Genomic DNA, 19,529 nt, shown 5'->3' with positions numbered 1-19,529 from the left:
TTACACAAAAGACCAAGGTTGCAACCTGACAAAATGGGAAAATGTTCAATTAAATCGCCAATTAAATCTAATAAGCATGGATAATAATTTGGATACTCTTAACATTTCTGAATAAAATAATAATCTCGACATTTTTTACAGTTTGTTTATACTTCCAGTTTGACTTACTGGATAATGAAGTTCATTCTTGAGGCAAAATCTATTAACTCTAAATGTACGACTTTGTTTTAATTTTTAATCACCATGCATCTTCATCCTCCTCTCTCAGTGTAGCATCTCATCCACAAGGCTCTCTGTGCTTTAATCCTGCATGTAGCTCCACTCCTCCTCCTCTTCCTCCTCCTCCTTAGAGCCGATCTGACTGGGAGGAGGTGGGATCTACCCACTGGTGGTAGTGGGCGAGTAACCGCGTACGTGCAAGTCGTGCAGACTGCCAAGGACGATTGTCGGTAGCCAGAAACGTGAGTTTTCTCTTCGTTAACGGCGAACCCCTGCTTCAGTAAAATTCATCCACTAGGGACCATCCACCTTCTCGAGTTCGGACCAGTTTATTTTAAGCGATCGGAGCCTCCAGTAGCAGCAGAACGTCACACAGACCTACAGACAGACAGACGGACGGACGGGCGGAGCTGTGTTGTGTGATGAGGAGGTCGCCTCGCCGCCAAGCTTTGCGTAACATCCAGATAAGAAGAAGGGGAAATTTTTTGTCGTTTGGACTGCTTTCGGTTTGGGTCTGCTTTCAGTAACAGTCTGGTTTTGTGAAGAAAACACACAGCAGAGATCTAAAGCTACTAAAGGAGCTGAAGGGGAAATCACCGGTGAGTCTCTGTTTATGTTTCTTAGCTCACGTTGCACTCAAACAGCAACTTAGGGATGATGCTGCCAACTTTAAATGGTCTTAAATTGATCTTAGCTGCACTTTGAGCACCAAAGACATCATTTAAGGTCACAAATACTTAAACATGGACAAGAAGACTGCTTTATTCTGGCTAAAAGCTTCCTAAAATGATATTTAATAGCTTAACTCGGCCAGCATAACGCTCGCGTTATAAGTTATCCTTTCATTTGTAGCAGCTAAAAGGTTAGCGCTGCTCTGCTAGCTTAACCAGCCTCCTATTTGTGTCCAGTCCTGCTGTAAAGCAATAAAGTCTCCGAGGATGGGTAAGATACGGAGGAACGATCATTGCAAACCATCCGGGTGTCCAGTCTAAACAAATGACAGCAATTACGTCGATGTAATGGGTTTTACTCGGGAGCATCAACGTTGGTGTAGAGCTAAACTCTGACCCAAAACCAACCAGCCAGTTACAACAGCAATCACGTTAAAGTCCAATTCTTCATAATGGAAACAACATTAACGGGAGCATCTACGCCCCCCTTAGCGAAGCAGACCTGCTACTGTGAATCCTGTGCATGTGTGTGGACTCATCTGCCATTTCACTGCACCTATCGCTGCTAGGTACTGAAAATGGAGCTGACCCTTATGAATCAAACTGCGCGAAGCTTCATATTTTTAGTGCCATCAACTGGTTTTGGGAAGTAATGGTTTCCTAACCAGACCGCACTCTTAAATATAGAACATACACTGCAGGCAACAGACTGCAGGGTTTCTTGTCAGTCTGTATCTTTAAACAGGAAATTGAAGATTCCTCTGTGGCAGGGTGGATCGGATCCAAAAGTTCAGGTTTGTTTAACTTGATCCTCCAGGATCAATAGGAGGAATGGGGCGTTAGTTGTCCACAAAAGCAAAACGAAAAAACAGAACACAGAGCCTTACTAGCACATCAAGAAAATAAGATAAATCTAAGAAGGGTCATTTTCTTCTAAACTCACTCAACCTTATGATAACTGACCTAGTTAGTTATCATAACTAGGTGCTAATGCATAGAAAGGAAGCAATCAGAACGAATATTAAATCTTTAACCTGCTGATTTATCACAAACTCTGTATGAGCGATGAACAACAAATCACAGAAAACATTTTTCTTTTAAGTAGCTTCTTTCAGCTCAGTGTGTTCTCTGATTTCCTCTTTAAACTCTGATACTGAAAACAAATTAACTTTGCTCATTCACTTTATCATAGCATTCACAAGGAAGAGCACTGCTTTCCAAAGGGGTGGCACTGATTTGTGGTGCATTTACTGAATGGAGAAAGATTGGATTTTTGAGTTGTCACTGAGCCAGTCCAGCTGAAAATCATCTGATTTCAGTCAATCTCTGATACTTTGGTTCATTTCTTGTATTGCACTATCTGAATGTGTATCACCAACAACATTTGTGTCAATGTATCAGTGCTATTGTGTAGAAAAATATATTTCACCTCTGTTGTTATCTGGTGCTGTTTTTGTATTATCAAATATCCAGAATAGATACAGAAACAGCGTACTGTTGTTAATACACTTAAGGGCTGCAGTTAAACCCAGCCAGGCATTAAATTTATTAAATTTAAGGCCTATTCTATTGTGTTGAGGAAATATTACAAGAGTAGTGAGCCAAAGTGAGTTGGCACAGCGCTTTTCTAGTTTGGGTGCGATTTGCATCTCAAGTGCTTGCTTTGCTTACTTCATGAATCCATGAACTGCTATGCTTGTCTGTACTGAACACATACATCGAAAGTCAATCTAGTGAGCAGCAGGTCCAAACACTGAGATTTAGCAAAGGTTTTCCCCAAATGGAAATAATTATCACTTAATATAACATACAGTTGATATGATATGAATTACTGTGGATAGAGTATCTCCAAAAAAGTGAAAGTGGCCTGTGGGGTCATCTAAAGTCATTCTCACCGGAATCAGATTTCCATTATCTTTGTCCTGAGCCGAGTTATTTGCACTCCTAGCGGGTCTTCTGTTGTTGGTTTTATATCAGTAAAGTTAATTTCTTATTAGTTGCTTCAGTTCTGCATTTAGGATAATAAATTGTCTGTTTTCTGCTTTGAACCAAGCCCTGCCTCGAGTTACCCAGCATGTTTTATGCTGGGTAACTCATACCCAGCATGAGTTACCCATGCTGGGTTTTTCAGGTGTACTTTTTTCCCACATATTGTACACAACTGCTTCAGACCCAGATTATAGGGTCACTGAGGTGCACTCAGTAACCCTAAATCAGATTATCCATATAATGCATTCATCAGACCTCTGATCCAAAACCTGAGGTTTTCCTGCTGTTGCTTTAAGTGATTATTAAAAATGGCTTTCATCACATTGGCACATTTCTAAACTGTAAAAAAACTACACATATTATTTTGTACTTAACACGAGGAAGTTCATGGGTAACACCAAACTGAACTTCCTTTAAAATCAAGGCAAGCAGTGGCCAATCTGGTCTGTCTTCATTTTCTTTTTTCAACATTTGTCTTACAAAAGACAGAAACTACAGCCAACCATCAAGCTCAAATTTTAACATGGCATTTTGAGCAGAATAGAAAAACTGAGGTGCCCAGTAATTAACTGTTGGCTTGAAATTTATAGCACTCCTTTAATAAGGTATGTAACTCTTTTCAAAGGGGAAAATAAGTCATGTATAGCTGCATGTGTTTTAATACCAGTTATGTAAAGACCAAGCTAAAGAGGAACTAAGCATTACTACTTATAGTGTAGACAAGTTCCTCCAGGCAAAGGCTTATTTAGTCAAATTACATAAAAGTTTTAATATTTACTTTAAATGTAGTTCTTGTCAAAAACTTTCCACCAACAACCATTCCTGCCTGACTTTTACAAGCTGGACTGCTTCAGTACTTCCGGTGCAAAGAGTCAGTGCTTACCAAGGAGCCGCTTTCACATGGACTGCTGCCTTAAGATTTTCTGGGTATTTTCCAAAGCAACTGCATGTGGCAACACAAACCTCTGTAACGTGTGCTCCGGACTTCTTGTGCAATTTTTTGCGACAGCTATGTAGTAGGATTCTTACAGGAGTATTGCAATCAGTCGTTATTGCAAGCATCCATTTTGTTTCTGAGTGTAAAAAGTCTCATAAGGTGGTGCATTATGAAAAAAAAGGCAAAAGAAGAAATGAATTAAGTGGCCTTCCAGATGTCTTTTGTGATGGCTTTATAATCTATTATAGTAAAACTTAGTTATGACTCAGCAAGTAACAATTTTGTTGCCAAAGTAAACTGAAAAATATATATTTTTTAAATGTGCCACAGAATGATTAGTAAGTTTTTGCAAATATCTATAAAAAACATTACTTTGTGTCATTTTTTGACTTTGTCTTTCGTGTTCAAAGAATTTCTGGGATTATTTCCGATCATCTTTTGATACTGATATTAGCCTTTTCCAATTCCCTAATAAGTTTTACATATAAAGAATATTGAATATAGCTGAAAAAAATCCAAAATGTAACTGTCTTGCAAATTTGTATTTACTTATTTCATTTTTTTGACAACCAAACCAGATATCAAAGCATTTACTCATCTAATAGACAAAGCTCACTTTTGTTAAATACACCTCAAAAAATAGAAGAATTCATTATTCTTATTTTTTGACAACATTAATTCAAAAATAAACAGCATCCATTATTTTCTGACTGTTTATTCATTTATTCAATTTGCAAACTGAATCACTAGCACTCCTAAATAAGGACTGCCTGACCTCAGAGACTTCATGATGGACAGAATCTGGCTCTGCAAAAGGACAAAAACAGAGCAATTTTCCTATAGTATGCCCAGCCTCAGTGCTGTCTGCTAATGCCCCCTCCCTTGTTTAAATGGTTAGTTTGTATTTTCCTGTTGAGAGTTTTTGTGATGTTTTTTTTTTTTTTATCTGTATTGCCCTGTCTGTTGTGGAAAGATGTCATAGCACCGTAAACTCGATGGAAAATCAGTGTACTTTGATTGGTGGAAGCTAACAGCATGTCAAACGTAACAGTTTACAACAATTTAACAACAGTCCGCTGTAACATTTGGTGCAGCTCAGTTCAGCTGAGCGTCTAGGCTCCTATGTTTAGTTACCTTAGGTCAGCCTGCTGGCTAATTAGGGCTGTTGTAAACGAATATTTTAGTAATCGAGTAATCGGATAAAAAAAATTGCTAAAATAAAATATTGGTAAATCTAGCATAGCACCAGTGTTACTATCAGATATCAATACCAGTCCAATTTTTCATATTTAAGCATTCCTAACAATTACTTTTTTGTAGTTTAGAAAATTAACCTGTAACAATAAAAGCTCACTTTCTAAGTTAACCAGAAGAAAAGTTATAGAAACAACCAGTAGACCAGGGTACGAACCTAAGAATGGGGGGAGCAATACAGGATATTTATGGCACCTTCGTTGTCACACTCAGAAACTCATCTACCAGCCATGTACTGCCACGATGATTTCCGCCACTCGTTTGTTCAGACCAGGATGATATGAAATTTATTGTGCAGTTCGTCCGTAAAGCTACACTTACACTGTAAGCATCAACTACTCAGCCGCACCACCGTGTTCAGTCTATGCGCTCATCTGTATAAATACTCCTGCAGCGCTCTTCCCACCGTTCGCTTTGAACCAGCAGTAGTGAAAACACTAATCGCTATGAGTGTTTTCACTGAAAAATTGTCAGATTTTTAGTTTATGACCCAGAGGTCAATGATTAGGACCAGTCAAGGATGAAATCATTTAATTCTGTAACTGAGCCATTCTGAAAACCTTCTGCGGGTCAGCCATGGAAACATGTCTCTATGTCAACTGTTTTGGCTTAGGTATGTTTAAAAAGTTGAGAAAGTGTATTTCTAAAGCCTACACATTCATTGAACATTCTTTAAATAAGCACTCATTCTGAACTAGCTTGTGGTTAACTTCTAAATTATGGTACTAAGTTAATCTTTATTTTGATCCACCAATTATATATTGACCTCCTCTTGTAGCGGGTGGCCAACTCCGACAGAAATTTGTCAGATTTGCTGAAGTGAAACATAGAGTTGTTCATGGGGGGGAAAAACACTAGTGGTTGGGATAGAACTCTGCACGTTTATTTTTTACCAACTTAAGGTCAGATACTGTGATCATCGTTGGACTTCAGTGAGGCTGTTTTTAACTTACTACTTTTATTACTCCCCCTGACATAACAAGTTTTATTTTTAGTGACTGTGACCCATACTATGTTGACCTACGCTCTGCTTTTAGCAGCTGAAGAAACAAACTTTGGTACATTTATTAAAGTTTGAATGTGACCTTTTTTTTTTTTAAGTGTCACTGATTTTGCACCATTTACAACTTTAAAGCTGAACATTTTCACTACATGTTGATTTAATGAGGCGTGGTTGCTGAAACAAAACTAAATACACATGCCGGAAATTACAATTGGGAGTCAGAAAAGAAAGTAAAAGCTTAAAGTTTGATGGTAGCTCATAATAAGGTGATATTGAGTACTGTTAAGAGGAAAACCAGAGGGTCCTGAGATGGTAGTTGATGTAAGTGCCATGAGACAGCTGTTTGTGTCAGTTCTCCCATGTTTGTGTCAGCTTGAGTTACCCTGAGTCCTCTGAGAAATGATGGCGAGCAAAGGGGGAAGGAGAGCAAACCACCAACTGTAGTGGAGGTAAAAATAAATAAAAATAAAAAATGTTTTTTTTTATTTTTAAGCTTGTTTAGGGTGAGTTGCTGAATTTAGCTTCAGTAAAGCTAAGTATTGTTGTGAGAAATGCTTCTTTAACCTCCAGTGGTTCTATTTTGATTAGCAAATTTTGAGATATTGCATATATTTTTTTTTACCAATTTCAGGGATGTTATTGTTATCTGCATCAGTTGTTTCATCATTACTATGAGTGTTTTGTCAATACCTTTTTGTTTCTATAAAGGAAAGAGCTTTCTTTTACTTTACCAATGGCAAATTTTCCACCAGTTTAATAAATCAGTTTGAAACTGAGCTCTTTCTTTTGGCAGTAAACAAGTCAGTGATGCTGAAAATAGCTAACTTTTGGACTTCTTCCTGCAGTTAACAACTTCATTACCAAAGAGTGTTGGTCTGGTAGAGCTTAGATGATGGTGCGTTCACTGATCAAACTGAAAAGTGTCCAATTATTCAGTTACTTGCCGCATTTCTAGAAATACTGGCTTTTGTAATATTAACAACTATTTCAAATGCTTTTCTATAAACAAACCACATAAAGCACTACACCATAGATCACCTCATCCATCCACACTCACTATTGCACCGCATTCCCTGACAGACACACAGATTTTTGTGTTATTGTGAGTTTATTTGAAGACTTAAAAAATTCTCCTACCACAATTATGAACAAAAGACTGGCTAGATGATGTGACTCTGGCATGTGTCTATTTTGACTTTCAGTGGTTTGAAAGGTAAAGTTGGTGAATCCATGCTAACTTGACTCTTTTATCATGTCTGTGCTCAAATTGTGCTCAGATCACTTGTGAGATAAACCAAGAAATAAGTAAATGAGGAGAAATAAGTGGTGTACTCTTCTGAATAAGTCACCTATTACTTGTTCTGTATAAAAACTGTTGTAATTAATGGATCTGCTTAAGCTTTGCATTAAACCAACCTTTTTTTAAAACATGATGTATATTTGGTTTGACACTATGTGAGTGGACTACATGTGATTGAAGTATCATTTAATCGCAGGCACTTCATGATCTATTCCAGCACATTTTAATGAGCCCCTTCCATGCCTTGTGGGGCCCTGGTGTTTGTTGCTGCCCTTTGGCATATAAAGTTTCAGATGAGCACATTTTGTGGCAGCTAGTGGAAATTTCCACTTCTCATTCAGATGTGTAACTATTATACAGTAGACTGCTGACAAGAACTACTGTACGAAGCCAAGGTGAAAGTATTTACAGGAAGCATTGTGGTATTTGTTAAAAATAACCGCATGAACTTGAAAAGTAAAGTGTGCAGTGTTTTTTAGGCTTGGCATTTTTACTGCTTCTTTGATTGAAAACAGTGGCTGTCTGACTCATTAGCTGTTTGAAATGACAATTTGAGGCATATAGGCTTAGGAGGTCATTGTTTGCTCTTGTAATATGTGTGCAAATGGCTCAGTCACAATAAAGGATAACGTCTGGGCGGAGAGGTGGGTGGCTGTTGGGTTTTATTGCAATTGATAAAACCCTATAGCCTGCCAAGCATGACAAATAAGTTATGCAAGGCTTAACTTACTTACTAAGGAGGATAGGGAAGCTAATTGTTTTGTCTACGCTGAAACAGCAAAAGAGACAGGAAATCCAACTGTGTGATGCAGGACATTCAGTTCTGTGTAAAAGTATTTGCTCCTTCTATAAGCTTTTATTTTTCAGAATTGCATGGTTCAGATCTTCAGATTGTATTATCAAACATAACCTGGGTAAATACAAAAAACACTTTTCTAAACCTAATACCTGGCTATTCTACTATTTTCAGCAGTAAATATACCATTATTAATGACCAGTAATCGGGCATCAGTTTTTACGTTGCTGTTGAGGAAATTTGCCTCACTCTGCTTTGTGGATTTGTTTTATTTCAGCCACATTGAAAGGTTTTGTTTATAGTCATGCCACAGCATCTCAATTGTATTTAAGTCTGGCCTTTGACTAGGCCAGCCCAAACCATGCCTTTTGTTTTATTTCAGCCTATGTGAGCTGCTGGTCCGCATTAGATCATTAAGCATAAGGCCTCTTAAGGCCAGACACTAGAGCAGAATTCAAAAAGAGATTGAAGATAAAGTTACTAACAGTCCCAGGCCATCTCTCTAAGCACACCATGTATACATGGAGGTGATGTTCTATTTTTGTAATGCTGTTAGTTTTATGCCAGATGTGAAAGAAGGCCCATTTTCCTAGAAGTTGAACTTTTGTTTCACCAGTCAACTAAGTTTTCCCCAAAGATCTTGGGAAAAATCAAGATGTTTTGTGTCAGCTAAGGTTTTGACATTGGAACTCTTCCATGGATAACACATCTCTGTCCAGTCTCTTTCTTCTTGTTGAAACATCAACTCTGACATTAACTGAGACTAGAGAGGTCTCCAGTGCTTTATACCTTGTTGTTCTGGGTTTGTTTATGACCTGGAGGAGTGGTGAATCTGCTCTTTGAGTAGTTATTGTCAGCCAGTCCCGGGAAGATTCCTTAGAGTTCCACGTTTTCTTCTTTTGTTGATGATGTCTCTCACTGTGGTTCACCTGAGTCCCCAAAAAATAGATGTTTAATACTTTTTTTCACAGCAGATTGAGCAAGGATTGAGACCTTTGCTAAATTTTACTGACCTCACAACAGTTGCTGTGCAGACCATGTAAAAGATGCATACACCAATAGTCTCACAGCTGTCAAAACAACAAAATCCACAGTCACAGATCTGACTGAAACTAGATCAGTTTAAGACTTTCAATTGACCTAAATTCTATGTAGTAAAGACAAGTCAGCAGTCCTTATTTTTGTATTTGCAGTAATGTTAAACCGTCTATTTTGTACATCAAGCTCAAGACAGTGGTGTTTAAGCAAAACTTGTAAGATTAGCTGCTCTATTAAATAACTTTATTTTTTATCTTATTTTCACTTTTGCTAGTTATTTGGAGTGGCCAAGCATCTTGGCAAATAATAGGTATTTCTCCAAACTGGCCTCCTGTCAAATTAAACTGATGATTTATGGTGATGACTGGAAAACTACAGCAAATATTTGTTTTGACCAACAGCATCGATCAAAATGAAACTGTTGTATTGAGCAAATATGTCTTGATGACTCATGTGGTAACTAGAAAGTCCCCTCATGAAATGTTGACCTCTAGTCCACTGTGTAGTATTGATTGACCAGAGGTTTTTGTTTGCTTGGAGCAGTTGTTTTTTCCAACCTGTTTATGTTTTGGAGTTGTCTTTTGAACAATTTCCAATAATGTGTAGATTGAGATGAGTAGGACTAAGAGGCTTGTCAGCTGTTTTGTGTTCCCTACAGGAAGTTCCCACATAATCAAGAACAGTGTTATGGTAATAAAAAATACCAAACTAGCCTGGTAAATCTCCTGTTTACACAGAAAATTAGAATCTGCAAAGAACAGATAAGGTTTATAAAAAAAATTTTTAAAAATCAAGAACTTAAAACTAGTGTAAACAAGAGGCAGTGAAAACCAAGAAATAAAAATCAAAACATAAGGAGAAAAACAAGTCAGATATGTAAAATAAAAGGTTGGGGCCATATTGTCATGTATGATTCTGCATTTACTTTGTTTTATTTTATTAATTATCATCCCATTTCTTGGTTGTTTTCCCCCCTCCAGTTACTTTCTGTAGAGACCACTTCAATAAATTAGTGAAATAACTTTCATTTTCAATAATACTCTAACGCCATGATCAAGTGAAGCATATCACATTGATTAGATATGGATTTATGGAGAATGATAGTGCTGTAATAATTAGTCTTTTTTACTATAGCAACATTAAAAAGAGTAGTAACTAAATGGTTTAAAACAACTGTGATCTATCTTTTTTCCTTTTAAAGTAAACACATTCATTTTTGCTCTTGTGGGACCCCCCCCCCCCCGCGCGCTCCGTCCTCCGTCCCCCGTCCCCAGTCTCCCCCAAAAAACAAAAGACTTCTCAATCCAAAATTAGGTTTTTGGCATTTGAAGGCATTTTAACAGTATAATTTAAAATTTAAAACCGAGGAGTATTGTGTCTGCTCTTTCTCATCTCTCATGAATGTGACGTGCTGTGCACATTCTTGTTGCTCATTACGTAATGGGGTGAGGCCATGTGAAAACAAATAAGTGAGAGAGAAGAGACGATTTTTAAGAGAGTTGGAATCAAAGATAAAATCATTTCTGCCGTTGAGCAGCCATGAGATGCTGTTCGTTAACATATCATACCATGTTTACCTTCTCTTATGGGATTATTCCCTTGGGCTGTTTGGAATTACGTCAAAGGGAGAGCTGAAAGGGAAACAAACCATTTTATAGAATCCATTAGAGTTGGGGCATATTAGATTTTCTTAATTGGATACTTGCATTCTTTTATTTCAGAATTACAATATTTGTGAAAAACAATGCGATTACTTACCTAGTGAAATTCGTGTTCAGCTATTAAATATCTAGGGCACCAGAGTAACCTCATTGGGCTCTGTTTTATAAAATTGCAAGCCTGTCAACCACTATACAAAGAAGTCATGCCTCACTTGTTTGGATAATGGTGGAAGTTATTCACCATAACTTTGTGAAACCACTGAGTCATTACTGACCTGCATGGAAAACTCAGCTCTTTGCTTCTCTTCTTGTTTTTGTCTTTTTCCTTGAATTTCTTACCGGTCTGAGTGTAATGTTGTTCATATACACTTATTGGCAGTGTTTCACTCTAGATACATTTCTGGGTTATGTGGGATGTTAACTGTGAGTGGGTTTGGATTTCTGGATCACTGGGTGCTCCCAAGATACTGTCGGTCAGCGATTCTTGACACCAAAGGAGTTGTTGGCAGATTCAATGTCGTGGCACCTAGTTGAAAACTGAGTCACATAATCTAATTTCCATGAGTAATGACATTTTTACAATAATGTTCTCTAAAGACCTATGATCACGAATTATCGTGCTCATAATGTCATGTAAACACCAAACCTTTGCCAAAAACTAGGACTATATTAATGTTCAAGTATGTTTGTATATTGGTTAAAATGCTGACAGTGGTAATTACTTAAACAAAGGTACCAGAGGAAAATTACAACCATAACAGAAAAAAGTGAATCATAGCTTTTTAAATTCAGCAGACAAAAATAAAAAGTTAGGTTTATTTATTGGGGCTGGACAAAATTATACTCTTTAAGCTTGTTAATCTGTCAAGAATAAAGTTTTCTTCTTCTTTTCTTATTTATTTGAACCACATTTTCACAAACACAAATGGTTACTGGAACTTTTATGTGACAAAATTACTCAAAATAGCACATACATTGTGGAGCAGAAGGAAAAATATGGTTTTTCAAAATGTTTCATGAATAAAACAAAGTTTGATGGGGATTAACAGTCGGCTCCCCTTTTACTTCAATCCTAGCTGATAGTCTTCTACCAGTTTTGTACATCTAGAGGCAGAAAGTTTTGCCTATTCCAAGTCTGCAGTATCATTCAGGCTCAGCCAGTTTGGACTTAGAGAATTGGAAATGATACTGTTAAAGGTTTGCTACAGATTCTCAATTGGCTTAGGTCTGGACTTTGACTGGGCCATCGAAATACATGCTTTGATATGAAGCTTTCTATAGTTGCTCTAATTGTATTCTTAGTAGTTGCTCTCCTCTGCACCAATGTTAGTGCCAACATATTGTGCATCCCCTAAATGCAACATTCAATCCTATAAATGCACCTTTTAAATTTTGTCTTCACTTAAAACCGGATGCTCATTTGTGCAAAAGCAAAATGCTGAAGATTTGCATAAACTGGTTAAACCTAAAAGATACATAATCTAAATTGAAAGCAAATAGCAGATGCATCTTTCAATGTCCAACAAATAGCATAGAAGCAATACGGCATGCATAACATTTAGCTTTATGTATGGCTAATACAATTTAATGAAGCTATATGCACATACAACCCTGCTATTTTAAAACAGACAGATGCAGTACCTGGTAACAGTATTAGTACCCCTGGAACCTTTTTATATTTCATCCTGTTACAACAACAAAGATCAAAGTATTTCCTTTTTATTTGTTGACCAAAAGAGAATGGAGATAGAACATTGTTTTCAACTGCTTTTTCCAACTAAAAACCTAAATTTCAAATACTAAGACCTGATAACAATTTATAAATTAAGAATAAGTACATCTGTGTTGTTCTGTCACATGCTCACTGAAGTTGGTGGTTGCAACAGAACAGAAATGTGAAAAAGTTCAAAGGGAAAGTGAATTACTTTTGCAAGGTGCTGATTGTGGCTATTATGCTACAGCAAAAAAAAAAAAAGTTTAAACTATCTGCATATCATTTGTTTAAACAAACCCCATCATTAAAGCCCTATAAACTAATTCATAAAAGTAATGCCATACCATTAGCAGCCTATTGGTCAAGTTCTCCCACTCAAAAGGAACATGACTAGACATGTCCACATCTTCACTTAAAAGGGACCATGGAAGAGGAGGAGGAGCAGTAGGAGGAGGGGATGACAGGAATAGCTGTCTGCTCCTTTAGGGACGCTGTCTCAGGCCTCACCCCACCCCAAACAGCTTCATTCCCTGACACTCCCCCTGTGGAAAATTTTAGGACCATTAACAATCCCCTGGATAACCATAAACTCGCCCCCACACAAATGGGTACTCAGTTATACAACATCAGGATAACCTCAGCCCCTGAACTACTGCTACACTCAGTCCTTGCATAAGGAACCCCCTCCTTCTCAACACCCGTAAGATATGCCTCTCTAAAGCTTTATGCAAAGGAAGTGTTCCTACATCTACCTTATGTATCTGATGGTTCTCTTTCGGATAAATGTCTAAACATCTTACTGTGACCAAAAATTAGCAGCTGGGCTAAGTTTCATGGATGACTGCAGCAAACAAGTATGCAGGACAGGAAGTTTAACGAGGACACAAAGGCCGGTCAGGTTGTGCGGAGCGGCATAAGAACTGAAAGTCAACAACACTCTTCAGTCTTTAAAGATATCATCATGCCTAGAAATCTTAGCAGCTGGCAGGGGATTTCACTCAGCTCTTTACATAAATCTTTGACAGGACAAACAATTTAGCTGAGTGATGAGGCTGCTACATTACACTTATTAAATGGATCCAACAGAGCTGGTACGAAAACATCACCCAATCGCTCCCACGAGGAGAGAGATTTTATGGCAGGTCAAGGAAATTAAATACTTGAGATTTTAGACCATTTTTATATCATCTACTTCTTACCAACCCGACGGTTTAAAGTTGCTTTAATGAGATTCCAAAAAAGGTTTGGACTGACCAGCTTTTAATTCTGCATACGCACCAACCTGTTGGTGCACACTGCTGGTCAGCTTGTCTAAATGAGGCTACTATACTTTTCCGTCACTTACAAATGGGACAAATTCACATGCAGAGTTAAACAAGTATTCTGATGGTTGAAAAGTAGAAAGAGGGTTGCGCACCGTATTAAGGTAACACTGCTTTAGTTGTGAAGTTTTCACTGTACTTCTGTTAAGCAGCCGATTGTTGAGTCAAACACTTTGACTCATTAAACAGCTAATATCAGCTTATTTGTCTCCCATAAAACTTAAACTAGAAGAAAGAATAGTTTTGTGCAACTTATGGTTCGTTCAAAACTACAATTAATTTCAGTGGATGTTTATTCTTTATTTTTCTTAGATCTATGAATCAAAACAAGAAAAAACATTGTATGCATATGTATATATTTATGTATCTAACACTACTGTAAAATTATAGGTCAGGCCAAAATTATTCGAACCTTTGCAGATCTATTTTTAAAGTAACTTTTAATGGAACTGCACATAATTCACATATGCTGACCCCATATGCATATGAATGCATGTATCAAAGACATCATTTTCCCCTATATTTCCAGCTCTTTAATCTAAAGTTGAAGGTCTAACTTTGTAAGATCATCTGTCAGACATTTCCTCCCTTATTTGAACACAAACACATCACTGAGGTACAACAAAATGACTAACACCCCTGGAAAGACAAAACAGTTTGACATTTCACCATTTTTTAAATAAATTAACCTATTACCAATCGTTAAAATGACTTGATAAAACATGTAAATTCATGCAGACCACAGATTCATGCATGTTGCATTTATTTTATGTACACATACCCAAGTGGTGCCTTCATGCTGAAGAACAGAAAAGTCTGCACAGACTTGCAGCACAGGCCTCTGTAAAGTGACATAATGTGTTGTTGAGAAAGAAACGTGTGAGTTTGCTGCTGGTAAGATTTTTGGACCACAGTACTTCTGTCTCCCTTTCATATCAGCTCACATTGAACCCGTGCCGCTCTCCACTGTGACTCCTTTTTGGTGTCTCTGATGAAAGACATAGCAACCTCCCCTTGCTTATCAAAAGTCAGAAACAGGCACCTCTGGAAAAATCGGGAGTCAAACACACTGACAAATCTACAGATGAACTGCAGAAGTATCCACACCTCTTCATTTTATCATACAACCACAAACTTCATTGTATTAAACTAAGATTTTATGGAGAAGACAAATGCAAAGTAGCTATAAGTCATATTAGGGGGCAAAGAAAAACTTTGGAAGAAGATGAGACCATATTTAAATTTTTTAGAATAGATGCAAAGTGCTATGTGTGACAGAAAAGTAACACTCCACAGGACACTGCATGCACCCTACCCACAATTGAAAATGGTGGTGGCAGAATCATGCTGTGGGAATGCTCATCAGCAGAAGCAGATTTTAAAATGTATGGAGCTAAATATGGTCCAACACTGAAAGAACACACTAAAAATGGTGAGGGCCAGATCATTAACTGAACTCTTTTTTTTAGCAGGCGATGGTACCAGGTCACATGGCAACTGAGCAATAAAATGTATTATGCTGTACGGACAACTGTATTGTTAGTGACTCTTTCAAAAAAATACAGTTGTCAGAGAAACCATGTTTGTGCAGATTACTGGATGTACAGTATGTTCAGTCTATAAAGCCAATTTAAACAGTAATACCAAGGATCAGCTGTCAGAGCCAATTTACCTTCGATTTCAGTAAATAGGAGTTAGGCCGCACAGTATTGGGCAATTGGGTTGAAATATTGATTCTTTCAACACTTTAAAATTAAAGAAGCACACTTCTGCTTGCATGTAGGACTAACACTTTTGGCATTTTTAACTTGATATTTTTTACTGACCTACGAGGCCAATATGAGTATGAAAGGGATTGATGTGGCCCCCCAGATTGTAAAATTTGTAGGTCTGCAATAAATACTGTTGATCTTCCACAAGTATCTTTTTAGTCTGTTTACTGATTTTAACATTTAAAATACCTGAGCTGTTCATTGATAATACAAAAGATTCAAAATAAAAATGTTCAAACAAACTTTCAGATTTACTTTGTACTGTTATGTCAACACATATTATGTGTCTCTCAGTGCAGACAGAATGTGCAACTACTTATGTTTTGCATGTTTTATTTCTCTCTTAATCTAGAATATCCATGAGCTCCGATTTCCCACACTACGGTTTCAAGATGCCAAATATAGGGTTCCAGAACCTTCCTCTTAATATCTACATTGTGGTCTTTGGGACAGCCATCTTTGTCTTCATCCTCAGCCTCCTCTTCTGCTGCTACCTGATCAGGTAAGAGCTGTGCACATTTTAGTTTTGGATTAGAGCTTCCTGGCTTTGTCATGGGGCCATGGCAAAAAGTGTCATACAGGAACTTCTTTAGCGTTGCAACTTTACTGAGTGTAGTAGATCTAAGGTCAGATGATTCTACAACATCCACATCCGCTTCGGAGAAAAAGCTAGGACAAGTAACAGAAATGTGTTATGACTTATCTGCTTTACATGAACAAAATTTCTCGATGGTTAATAAAACACAAAAACAATATATTAAGTAATTTCAAGTTATCTGCCATATTTTGCCAGCAATACACACAGCAATGACCAAACCTGGTGTAACGCACCACCAGATTTGAGTTTTATAACTACTTTACACTCAATTTATGTTTACCTTACCAGAAAAAATTATAGGTGGTAATCATTTTGTCTCTTTGTCTATTTGTGACAAAAGAAATTTAAGATGAAACAGATTTCTAAGCAGTGCAGGAATACCGCAGTTGACCATTAGTTACTAGCAATGCTAATGTTAGCAGTTTTTATAGGTCTGGATGAATTTGATCATTTAAAATACTTACACTGGTCAAATCCTAAACTGGATAATGCAACAATGGATAGAACCTTTGAAACATATCTATTTATCTTTAATTTATTTTATTTATAAAATGTTATTTGTGATTTTTCTTTTTTTTTTTTGCTTCAGAAATACCTTAGAAAACACAATTTATAGAAAATAATCAAAACCCGTTTGGATATTCTGCACTGATTACAAATCCTTTCAAACATTTTTATTTGTAGACCCCTTATGTTTGCAATAAAATTTAGTTTTTAGTTTTTCGTTCTTCCAAAAAATTGATACATTTTTGTCAGACCAGTGTCGTATAAAGTCTCATTTCATTAGCTGACTGTGTCATTACACCCACAATACATATTGAATTTTTATTCACACTATACCAAATGTCTGTTCTGTTGAGCGACTTGGGATCCTGAAGAATGTCACAACAGAAGGCATTGATAGCAACTTTTAAATCAAACAGTAGAAAATCTGTCTGTGTCTGCATCATTGACTAATTGTATATGAAGGCCATTAGAGTGTATAGAATATGATACAAGCATGTTTACAACCACCATACTGTGTGGCATTGCCACTGCTTTTGTTTATTTCTTCCTTTTTAAAATGTGACGATTTTTGTGTCTAAAACCGTTTTCAAAAATGGATAGAATATTTCAACAGCACAGTTTGGAGAAGACACTTTTCTTAATACAATTATCTAAATTATTTAAGAGATCTAAAGTTGCTTTCTATGATCATGGCACTTGAAGTCTCTTAACCTCTCCATTGTTCTCATTATATTCGTTTGTGTTCCAGCCGTACCACTATTTCTTCTGTATTTGTTAGATTTCCACAGTGATTTTAAAAGTGCCAATTTTAGTACTTTATTTTAGTCATCTGAAAGCATGTTTTAATCCAGCAAGATTTAAGAGTAATCCTCTAAATATCCATCATACAAAAACAATCTTTACTTCAGTAGTTAATTCCTCGCCCCTTTATAAACTACTGGGTATAATCAGATTATCCTCAGTGCTGGAATTACAGGGTTTTTGTTTTCAGCCAGTAGCAAACTGAACACACATAATGCACTACATTGTTTTATCTGAGACAGTGAGAAGCAGCAGTTTCCCCTAAAACTCTCCTCTCGCCATCTTGCCATATCCTGTCTTGCAGGGCAGAGGGTAAGTAAAAATAACTACTCCTACAATATCTCATCTACCTGTGAATTAGAAACACTTCATGGCTTACATATAGTTCCGTGATTCAGTACTGAACGTCAGGATCAGCTTAGCAACTAGAAGTAAAAAGAGACCTTTTTGCTCTGTAAAAGATTTCTTTTACAAAGCTACAGAATTAACTTTACAAACGATTGGAGCAAAATTACTTGTACACACTTTCCAGTATTTGCAATGTTCAGTTCAGTGCATTCTTGCTGAAAACTGGTAATCTTAGCTATGCCCATTTGTTTGCAGTGTTCTTGTACACCTATCATTGTGGTTACAAAAAAAAAGCACACATCAGAATTTTTGCAGCAGCCGCAAAAATTCAGCTACAAATTTTCTTCAGCAAAAAGTTGCTAAATGTTCCAAAAAGGCATTTTGTGAGGGATTTTTTCACTGCATGCAACTCCTCAGTAAGTGTTAACCTTTATTTAATTTGCATTTGGAACATTTTATGGTAATAAATGGCCTTGTATTCTACTGAAGGGGCCCACACTGTTGTCAGATGGTGTGTTTACAAGTGACTTGATTACAAATGTGTAATTTGTATCTTTTCAGTCCTGATTATGATGATTTTTCTGCTTTGAAAATAATTCTGGTGAAAACCAGCTTAGCCTTAAAGGTCACAGAAGGCTAATTCTGTTTTTTTTTTGTTTTTTTTTTGCATCACATCTCTTGCTTTATAGACAGATGATTAAAAGATGCCAGTGTTAGAGTTGACATGCGAAATTTCAGCAGAGACAAATTTGCACACACACTTTGACACAAGGCAGCCTCTCACAGAAACCCTCAACCACCTCTCTCAGTGGTTTATCAGCCTGTCCACACACGTGTAAAATATGTAGCATGGTTTGCCTAAAGGCTTACCGTGTTCGTGTTGCATGTAGTCCTGACTTTCTGCAAATTAACAATAACAGTTCTTGAACAGTTGGTTTATTTGGTAGTGCCAGCAAAAGATCAGGGAATGTGCAACATCCAGATATGAAGAAATGAATAAGAAAACATGGTTTTATCAGAAATTCATTTCTTGTGTGAAAAGTTGGAGACACTTCAATTGCAAAATAGTTGTTTTTTTTTACATTAGAGGAATATTGACAAAGTTTTGCGCACGTTTGTAATGGGATTGCAGCTAGAGAAGTTCTTGGTCTAAAAGAGAGAGAAACAAAATTCATCTGCATTGACAACCTTTGCTTGCGGACTAAATCACCTGCTTAAATTGCAGACCGAATAATGATGAAAGTCTCAAACAACCAGTGGGCCATAATTTAGACACCCCTGACTTAATGGTTTGCAGGCAACAACACTAATGTTAAAACTGGCCTCAAAGCTTCTTATTGGTTCTAAATTGAAAAACGGTTTTAGTTTCACCAGTCTCCACTACATTTGCTCAAAATGTAAAATATTTAGTCTTGTCAATTCTCATTTGAGTAATTCTGGACTGATCCCAGATTTTTTAAAACTCACTTTGAAATTCATAAAACCTTTCTTCAGTTGGTATAAACCAACTGAAGATCATTTTGATGCCTTTTTGGCATGAAAATCACCATTTGTAAGTCATACGTTTTTCAAGTATTCATAAAAAACCTAAAGTTTTGT

The 19,529-nt window shown here is 36.9% G+C and overlaps 1 protein-coding gene across 2 annotated transcripts in view; it reads left to right on the top strand.

Moving 5' to 3' along the window:
- The first annotated feature begins 372 nt into the window (after positions 1-372).
- rnf24 (ring finger protein 24) overlaps positions 373-19,529 on the top strand; it is a 32,813-nt gene continuing 13,656 nt past the window's right edge. The window contains exons 1-2 of one of the 2 annotated variants that reach the window (XM_028017338.1): positions 373-818; positions 16,029-16,178. In XM_028017338.1, coding sequence (XP_027873139.1) covers positions 16,036-16,178 — 143 coding nt within the window. In that variant the 5' untranslated portion in view covers positions 373-818; positions 16,029-16,035. Of the gene's footprint in view, positions 819-6,443; positions 6,523-16,028; positions 16,179-19,529 lie in introns of those variants that run through there. The other variant, XM_028017339.1, reaches the window with a different exon arrangement.

Source organism: Xiphophorus couchianus, chromosome 5 (assembly GCF_001444195.1).
Source record: "Xiphophorus couchianus chromosome 5, X_couchianus-1.0, whole genome shotgun sequence".
NCBI classification, from domain to species: Eukaryota; Metazoa; Chordata; class Actinopteri; order Cyprinodontiformes; family Poeciliidae; genus Xiphophorus; species Xiphophorus couchianus.
Note: the sequence above shows the minus strand (reverse complement) of the source record. Positions and strands in the feature narration are given on the sequence as shown.